Consider the following 10254-nt stretch of genomic DNA (forward strand, 5'->3'; position numbering starts at 1 on the left):
GCTGTTGAACAGAGGTTTAATATTATAAATGTAACATACTACAGATAAATTATCTTACAAATGAAATGTTATACCTTCCCAAATTGACATAAAAAACAAGACCCAGAGAGAAAATGATCGATTGATACATAACAAGCTCGGTAGCAGCACTTGAGGAGTCAGATTAATCAGGATGTAAAGCTCCAAAGATGGCTAAAATGCCTCCTTTTGGGAACTGCATCTCTCTTGGGTGCTGGAGTTCACCACAGTGCGAGGCTGGTGTTGTCTAAAAGCCAATGAGAAACTCTTTTTAACTCTTCTAACCTGCCTGTAAAAGCATATGCTGTGTTGGTATTGGTATCTGAAGCTATCTATCACTATATTTGCTGGTAATATTTCATGCTATAGATATAGACGGTCTTTGAACTGTCATTGCATCAGTCAGTTTTATCATCAGTAAACATTTAAAGACTTCAGGAAGGAATTAGTATTAAGTCTATAATGAGCTCAGAAATGACACTGACCTTTTAGTCCCTCAGGAGCTCTTGGTTTCACAACTCCACTCAACTATAAAAGGTTGTAAAAATGATATTTACATTTATATTATTGTATAATGAGGATGAGGTTCACTTCTGAGTCTGGTTCCTCTCAAGGTTTCTTCCTCATGTCATCTCAGGGAGCTTTTCCTCACCCCCGTCGACTCCGGCTTGATCATTAAGGGTAGATTTTAAATAGTAATTTTATTTTAAATAAATTTTCATTCTGTCTCTACACTTCTATAAAGCTGCTTTGAGATAAGGTCAGTTGTTCAAAGTGCTATACAAATAAACTGAATTTAATTTAATAATTTGAGCTTTTGTGCAGATTCTGACCTCTGCTGTTAAAACAGTGCAATTGCTTGCAATATTATTAATAATTTACAGAAAGCTGATATTGCTGAACATAAAATCTCTTTTCTTTGATGCAAATTGATGCTTTTATGAGAATATTTTTTTTTAAATGGCAAATTATCTGTAACATTTCATGAACACTGGAGTGAAGGCCAAAGAGGAGAAATAAGGTGTTGAAAGGCGTCTTCAAAAGTAGAAGACGATATGTGGAATATCGTCTTCATTCTCAAGCACCTTTTTGTTCATTTTATATACGCAAGTAGTACATTTCATTTCATGTTCATTTTTCATGTGTAATTTGAAGCAGAGTCTGGCAGAAATCATTTCTTTTGGGTTTAATAAAATGTTGCTAGTGAGGTAAAGTTTCAAAACTCTGATTTGAAAGAGAAGCAAGAGACAAAAAATAAATTAAAAACAAAAAAACAATATTAAATTTTAATGTAGGATACAAACAAGTTTTATTCTGGGAGACGGGGTAATAAAAGAACAAAAAGAAAGCATTTTTTCTTGTGAACAATTAACATTAAACCCACAAATATGTACAAATGATTTAAAAAAAAAAGGGGGCAAAAAAAAAATCTTTTTTGCTCTTGTAGAAACTACTTTGATGACAGATCAATTTGCTGCAACAAACAGTATTTAAATAGTGACAAGCGTCCATCCAGCCACAGGACGACTTTTCCCCTTAGCAGATGGGGAGAAAGACTACACGGGGATGTGGGAGATAAAGGTGTTGTTCCACAGCGCTGAGAGTCACATTCCTACACACACACACACACATTCCTACACACACACACCCTGAAGGGGAAACCCAGAAGAGAAGGTGTAGATGGTTGGACTTCCATGTCTCTGTTTTTTCTTTTCGTTTCCTTTCTTTCTTCACATGATTATTAATCTCTTTGCTCCATTTTGACCTTGGGAGGCTTCAGGAACGTTCTGTTCTTCTTCTCCTTGCTTTTACCTTTGGCTTGGAAGGTTCTCCAGCTGTCCACACGCCCATCCCTGGAGTCCTGTGGGAAAATAAATAAATAAATAAATAAATAAATTTAAAAAAGGAGGACTTGAAGATTTTAAAACAACCAGTTTTTAGTGATTAAGGGAGAATTAATTACACTTCTCAATTAATCAGATGTAACCTGATGCATCATATTTAACCAGGTTACATCATATTTAAAAAAAAAAATAAATTAAATAAATTAATTTAATTAAATAAATATTGCACCGTCACTTAATCTTCTTAAACCAGAGGAGGAAATGCTCATTTTCCTGTCTTTTTTGGCTAATCTATATATACATATCCATGCAAACCTAAACCCTATTCATTAATATGCATTTTAGAAAGCAGTTATTTTATTTAAAACATATTTTAAATATTAATGAAATGATATTAAAAGAAAATGCACTCAGAATGTTACCCAGTATTAACGGTATTCCTCACGGTTAAACATACCTCAAAGTTCTTCTGCCACTCTTTCTCTCTCTTAGCCTTCTCCTGTGTTTCAATCTCCTCTTCTCTTTGTCTTTTTCTGAATAGAAAAAAAGAGAGGTTTAAAGCAAGCTGCTGTAATTCTCATGGTCCATTTAATTTTGCACACACTGAACAAAAATGCTGTTCAGAGACTCAGTCACACCCAGACAGAGAGAGAGACTCAGTCACACCCAGACAGAGAGAGAGACTCAGACACACCCAGACAGAGAGAGAGACTCAGACACACCCAGACAGAGAGAGAGACTCAGTCACACCCAGACAGAGAGAGAGAGAGACTCAGACACACCCAGACAGAGAGAGAGAGAGACTCAGACACACCCAGACAGAAAGAGAGAGAGACTCAGACACACCCAGACAGAAAGAGAGAGAGACTCAGACACACCCAGACAGAAAGAGAGAGAGACTCAGACACACCCAGACAGAGAGAGAGAGAGACTCAGACACACCCAGACAGAGAGAGAGAGAGACTCAGTCACACCCAGACAGAAAGAGAGAGAGACTCAGACACACCCAGACAGAAAGAGAGAGAGACTCAGACACACCCAGACAGAAAGAGAGAGAGACTCAGACACACCCAGACAGAAAGAGAGAGAGACTCAGACACACCCAGACAGAAAGAGAGAGAGACTCAGACACACCCAGACAGAAAGAGAGAGAGACTCAGACACACCCAGACAGAAAGAGAGAGAGACTCAGACACACCCAGACAGAAAGAGAGAGAGACTCAGACACACCCAGACAGAAAGAGAGAGAGACTCAGACACACCCAGACAGAAAGAGAGAGAGACTCAGACACACCCAGACAGAAAGAGAGAGAGACTCAGACACACCCAGACAGAAAGAGAGAGAGACTCAGACACACCCAGACAGAAAGAGAGAGAGACTCAGACACACCCAGACAGAAAGAGAGAGAGACTCAGACACACCCAGACAGAAAGAGAGAGAGACTCAGACACACCCAGACAGAAAGAGAGAGAGACTCAGACACACCCAGACAGAAAGAGAGAGAGACTCAGACACACCCAGACAGAAAGAGAGAGAGACTCAGACACACCCAGACAGAAAGAGAGAGAGACTCAGACACACCCAGACAGAAAGAGAGAGAGACTCAGACACACCCAGACAGAAAGAGAGAGAGACTCAGACACACCCAGACAGAAAGAGAGAGAGACTCAGACACACCCAGACAGAAAGAGAGAGAGACTCAGACACACCCAGACAGAAAGAGAGAGAGACTCAGACACACCCAGACAGAAAGAGAGAGAGACTCAGACACACCCAGACAGAAAGAGAGAGAGACTCAGACACACCCAGACAGAAAGAGAGAGAGACTCAGACACACCCAGACAGAAAGAGAGAGAGACTCAGACACACCCAGACAGAAAGAGAGAGAGACTCAGACACACCCAGACAGAAAGAGAGAGAGACTCAGACACACCCAGACAGAAAGAGAGAGAGACTCAGACACACCCAGACAGAAAGAGAGAGAGACTCAGACACACCCAGACAGAAAGAGAGAGAGACTCAGACACACCCAGACAGAAAGAGAGAGAGACTCAGACACACCCAGACAGAAAGAGAGAGAGACTCAGACACACCCAGACAGAAAGAGAGAGAGACTCAGACACACCCAGACAGAAAGAGAGAGAGACTCAGACACACCCAGACAGAAAGAGAGAGAGACTCAGACACACCCAGACAGAAAGAGAGAGAGACTCAGACACACCCAGACAGAAAGAGAGAGAGACTCAGACACACCCAGACAGAAAGAGAGAGAGACTCAGACACACCCAGACAGAAAGAGAGATAGACACACCCAGACAGAAAGAGAGATAGACACACCCAGACAGAAAGAGAGATAGACACACCCAGACAGAAAGAGAGAGAGACTCAGACACACCCAGACAGAAAGAGAGATAGACTCAGACACACCCAGACAGAAAGAGAGAGAGACTCAGACACACCCAGACAGAAAGAGAGAGAGACACACCCAGACAGAAAGAGAGAGAGACTCAGACACACCCAGACAGAAAGAGAGAGAGACACACCCAGACAGAAGCATGGACGAGTATAATGAGTACCTCTCATGCATTTCCTTAGCTTCTCTCTCCTTCCTCTTGATTTCCAGTTCAGCGAACAGCTTCATGGTCTGTTTATACACAGCCTGCCGGAACTAGGAAGAAAACAGGGATTACTTCCTGTGCATGCTGTCACAGAGATCAAGTACTTTAAACGTTCCTAATTAACAAGCTAGAAATAAACCTGATTTTTTTAATTCAAATCATACTAACAGATTGAACCGAGTGCAAAATTATTTTCACAACTGAAAACTGAAAAGAGAATGAATTCAATAGTAGTAATTAATAGACTCAATAACTGACAACTAGAATTGCATCTGGTCATTTAATTCGATTGCTGGTAGATGACCCATAAATTTTTTAAGCCTCCTGTCCATGGTGGCTGCTCCCCTCTGTGTGACAGTTTTACGCGCTGTAAAAGTACTGGATGTTTTTACAGGAATGAATAAAATGGCCATTTAAAAGGTTTAAAATTAATAAAAAGATAATTTAAAACAATTTGGAATTTCAAACTTATTTTTTTATAGTTTTAGTATTAATTTCTATATTCAGTAAAAATAAAAAATAAGTGTAGGATCAATTTTTAAAAAAATCTTAATTATTTTATGGACTCCCTGCAATTACGCCACGGACCACTAGGGGTCCTCATACACCCGGTTAAGAAACACTGATTTAAACAATCTGTTTCTGTTAAACTCGAGTGCTTTTCTGAACGCATTTGCACCTCCTGCTGGAGGAACTGAGAATTGCAGTAAGGTTTTTTGTATGTACTGTACTCCTAAGCCAACTGTTAAACAGTAAAAAGCTAAATAATTAGAACACACGTCTAGAAACCAAAGCCAAATCAACAAGTACCTCCTTTGTTTAGATATGCGATCAGTGCATCATGATTATCATGACACGATAGATGCCTTTATTCAGCGCACCTCTAGGAACAACTCTCGTCGCATCATAGTGTAATTGTTATGTAAATTAGCTAATGAAAGTAACCATGATGTAAAACCCCTGTGCTCCCACCTAAGAAGTATCTCCATGCTCCCAGACTTTACTCGATTAGAGTCTCGTATATCACTTCAACTCTCGCATTAGTCGTGTTTTAGAAACCCTTAAACTGCTTACTCATGTCCCTAAAGCACGAGAGTAGTGATGCTGGTATGGAATGTGGCACAGAGGAGAAGTAAAGTGCTTCCTCAGAGTGAAGAGTGCATTCATTCTACAAAACCTGCTGCAGACACATTGGGAATTAAAAGCCACCAAATTGGGCACAAGGCTACTGAAGGTCAAGCACTTTTAGTTCATTATTTGAATGCCAGAGGCACTCTTTAGATATTAATGCTAAAAGCAGGAAGGATGTTATTGAAGATTTATCCATCTGACCTTGCTGTGACCTTGAAAATCTGACCAGTTGGTTATAATGATAACGACATATAAACCATACAAACATTCAACCACTCGTTCTTGAGAGTACACGGTGCTTCAGAAAAATAAGATCAAATTTAACTCCATTACCATTTCTGGGTCGTCCTCCTCGATCACGATGGGCTTGCCCTCTTTCTTCAGCTGCTTCCTCTTCTGAATCATCTATCAGCACAGTAGATAGGTAAGACTAGGACTTTAACATGCCCGATAAACTCAATAAAGATTAAATGTGCGTGATAGAGTTTTGATAGTGTGTAGAAAAATGACTGTAGAGCGGTTAGAATTGAATTCAGAAGTTGACAGTGTGCAAAGTTTTTAAACTGAAAAACACACTAAGACTTGAGAGAAAGGAGCTTTTAAAGAAAAACAAACGATTATTTACTCGTGTAATTTATTTCATCACTGATGAGAGAGAGCACTCACTTCATGCTCGACGTATTCTTTTCCTGCATGAATCACGTCCACGGCCCTTTTCTTCTGCTCGGGTTCCAATAACAGCTTGTACGCCTTGTCGACCGCTGCAAAACATCCCCATAGTGTTAGAAGACAAGAACATTCTTTCTAATCCTATAACACTGCCAGGTTACTCAGCATTAGGAGGCTTTGACAGTTTAGGTCTGAAACAGATCACGGTTTGCATGAAAAAAGTTAAATTAAATGCTGTCGTGCGAACAGGAAGCACGGCATGGTGCTTAACCCGAGACTGCCTGTAGGAGGCGGTGTGAGTTCGGTTGCACTGGAACTGTGTTGGGATTCCAGTGAACATGAACATGACTCGTACTCGGGTCTGCACTCGTTCAGGAAGTAAAGTAACCAGTGTCTTTCAGACGACGACGACATCACAGGTGTAGCCTGAGTGACAGGGGAATGTGTGACGCAAGACCCCTTGCACAGAACAATGAAAAAAAAAAGGTACAATAATATGGTTGTGTTTGTGAAGATGAACACAGATGCACTCAGCTTCAATAGAATGAAGTAAGTCTTAAACCAGACCAGCGCTGTGGCTCACCGGGAACAAACGCACTCGGAATCGGACCACAGCAAACGTGTGCAGTGTGAAAACTACAAAGAACAAGACACGACATCATGATGGCATGCGTTGATTCGCCAGCCAGAGAGAAGGACACGCCTCATCTGATTGCTGTCAGAAGTTCTGTTTATTTCTGATAGACGAGAGTCAAGAATCACCTTCGAAGGCCTGCTGTGCTCGGTCGGGATCATCCTGGTTTTTATCCGGATGGACCAAAATGGACAACTATGGGATTTAAAAGATGTTTTAAAATTTAAAAAAAAAAAAAAAAAAAAACTGTTTTCTAAATAATAAAAAAAATTCTAATTAAATGCACTCTGTACCAAAAGCTATTAACGGTACCTGGCGAAACCTCTTCTTCAGCTCCTCATCTGTGGCCTCTGGGTCAATCTGTAGAACCTGAGGGAAGAAACGAAAGGGGGGAAAAAAAGGTTTTAACTCTTTCATGTACAGCTTAAAACACATGATGTACAAATATATTATCTGTTGTATCTGTATGTATTATATGAAGGGGGGGGCTCAAGGTATCTTAATCTTAAAGCTTAAGGTGCCATTCAGAACTAAATGCTTAATAAAGAACAAATGGAAGAGACAAGAAGTGTTCATTTAAACACTAAAAAGTGTTTTTAGTGTATTTAAACACTATCACAGAAAAATCTGATTCTATTTTAGAAATAATAGAACTCATACATAAATGTTTTCCAATATTAGAAAAAGATCAATTTAATTTCAATATATATATATTTAGAAAATTCTATTCAATAAAATTTCCATTTTTTAACAGATTCTTTTTGACTCCTACGTATTAAGTGGAATTTGGTGCACGGTTTCTTTTTAACTTCAGATTTGATATTTTGAAATTAAAAAACAAAAAACTGCAGTGATATGAGAGATATGCTGTGTTGACTAAGAAACATTTTCCTAAAATATAAAGGAAGACCCTCAGAATGAATCAGAGTTCTTAATACGTGAAAACACCAGACAGATCACTCACCTCAAACGGGTTCAGGTTGAAATACGTCGCACCGGGTCGCAACAATCGATCTATCTGCTGTTTGGATGTCAGTACTGAGTCTCGCTTTTCAATTTGCTTCACCTGTATAAAGGAATAAAAAACAGACTTGTAACAGTGAGGAAGATCATGTGGTTAAGGTGCTGGTCCATCAATCGGAAAGTTGTGAGCTCGATTCCCAGGTCCACCAGGCTGCCACTGCTGGGCCCCTGAGCGAGGCCCTTAACCCTAAAATTGCTCAGTTGTATAACATGAGGTAAAAAGCAAGCCGCTCTGGATAAAGGGCATCTGCTAAATGCTGTAAATGTAAATTTAATCAAACCGTCATTGAAATGAGTTCATTCAGGTTAATGAGTGGGCCAAGTAAATAAAACCAAGTGAAAAATAAGAAATAATTCCTAAACTAAAAATCGGGGAATGTATTGTTTGTTACTGTTAAGGATTTCTGCTTAACTAATTTGTTTTCGAACAATAGAAAGGTAAAGTTAAAATTAAATCTCCAAAAAAATAAAAATAGCTTAAAATAAATAAATAAATTTAATTACATAAGTTTAACTCAGATGAGTTTAAGGTTTAAATAATACAACTGTTGATTTAAGACATAGTGGTAGCCTAGTGGATAAGGTGTTGGGCCACCAATCAGAAGGTTGTGAGTTCAAATCCCAGGTCCACCAAGCTGACACTGTTGGGCCCCTAAGCGAGGCCCTTAACCCTCAATTGCTCAGTTGTATAAAAAAATGAGATAATGTAAGTCGCTCTGGATATAAGGCCGTCTGCTAAATGCTTTAAATATAATAAATGTAAAAAATAATAATAATAACATAGAACTGATCATAATAAACAGATGTTTTACTTCTATAATAAAATTACAAATATATAATAAACAAATATACAAATATTTGCTGTTTGATAGATTCTTGTTATCAGGATCATATAAAAACACATGTATAAAGCAAGCATCTGGAATTTAACTGTAAATCTTTAGGTAGAATAAAACTATTTAAGCGTAAATCAAGCTAATCTGTGCACAGAAGCTATCATGTTTGTCTCTTGATGGCTGTGTGTCAAACGCCTGTTTACTCCCTACATCTGCGCACTTCATCCAGTCTACAGAGCGGTTTCTAAAACCCCTAGCGCCCTAACTAGTGCACTTCACAAGAATAACATGCGGTTTGGAACACAACCTTCGCTGAATGTATTCAAACCAAGTTCCAGCATTTCGTTTTATACATAATAATTACAACACATCCGGTTTCACGGCACACCGACGCGTATAATATGAAATTAAACCGTATAAAACCTTCTGGAGTTATAAACAAACAGTAAATTAACCATCTGTACGCAGCACAACAGTCTTTCACACCAAAGAGCTGAATGAAATCGAATACAAACAGATATAACGCTGTGTTTTTTGTAACGCGTTACAGACACGTTAAAAACAAGTGATCTCACCTCTGTATAAAACGTCTGAAACGCTTCATCCCTGGTGCTACCCTGAGCACCGGAGGCGCCTGCTGCAGCAGCCATTTTGGATCTAGACCTCCTTGCGGATGTGACGTCGTAAAAGCGGAAGTGTTCCTAAGTGACGCTAATTTTTTGCAAGATTAGAGCCTTGTCAGATCGATGATGTAAAAGTTTGCACAAGGATTTTTTGTTGTTGCTGATGATTTTTTAAAATTATTATAGATGGAACACAGCAGACATAAAATACAGGGCTCTCAAGTTTTGAAGACAGGCAAGAGTGACATTTCCAACCCCCAGCAAACCCCCCCCCCCCCCCCCTAAATAAATAAATAAATAAATAAATAAATAAACAGGATCACTGACCACATTTTAACCAAATACAAAGTATTTGTTCAATTTCCATTTATTAATATGTGTGTGTGTGTGTGTGTGTGTGTGTGTGTGAGAGAGAGAGAGAGAGAGAGAGAGAGAGGGAGAGATATTATGACTGGTGTTTATTGTAAGTGTTTATTGCCTTTTTGGACTCCTTTATCATTTGTAATGTTGCTTCCATTTAAAACAGTTCAGCTCAAACCCAGCCATTTTTAGGGTCATGATTGAGGACAATGTCCCGTCCAGAGACAAGCTGTTTTGTGTTGAGGTTTTGTTCAAACCGACCATCGAAAATACCCTCTCTAATGAATGTTTTTTTTATTATTATTGGTTGTTGCGTTAAATATTACGCAGATACAATAGTGCTATTTTATCTGGATATATTTTGCGCCCAAAATGCATCAGTCCGCACCGCTGTCTCTATGGAACCGGGCAGGGATCAAGCGCCTCCCCTGAAGTTCTTAGTCGAGCCTGACACTTATCAGCCAATCAAAAAAAGAAGCTACACAATAGCCAATCAG

General features: G+C 39.2%; 1 protein-coding gene across 1 annotated transcript; it reads right to left on the reverse strand.

The window, feature by feature from the left end:
* Positions 1-1297: 1297 nt before the first annotated feature.
* Positions 1298-9469, reverse strand: dnajc8 (DnaJ (Hsp40) homolog, subfamily C, member 8). Its single transcript, XM_060887186.1, has 9 exons — positions 9350-9469; positions 7880-7981; positions 7228-7284; positions 7044-7110; positions 6279-6373; positions 5946-6017; positions 4440-4531; positions 2320-2395; positions 1298-1879 (listed from the first exon to the last, which is right to left on the reverse strand). The coding sequence occupies exons 1-9, from the start codon at positions 9422-9424 to the stop codon at positions 1760-1762; spliced, it is 756 nt and encodes a 251-aa protein (XP_060743169.1). The 5' UTR covers positions 9425-9469; the 3' UTR covers positions 1298-1759.
* Positions 9470-10254: the final 785 nt, after the last annotated feature.

Source organism: Tachysurus vachellii, chromosome 14 (genome assembly GCF_030014155.1).
Source record: "Tachysurus vachellii isolate PV-2020 chromosome 14, HZAU_Pvac_v1, whole genome shotgun sequence".
NCBI lineage: Eukaryota > Metazoa > Chordata > Actinopteri > Siluriformes > Bagridae > Tachysurus > Tachysurus vachellii.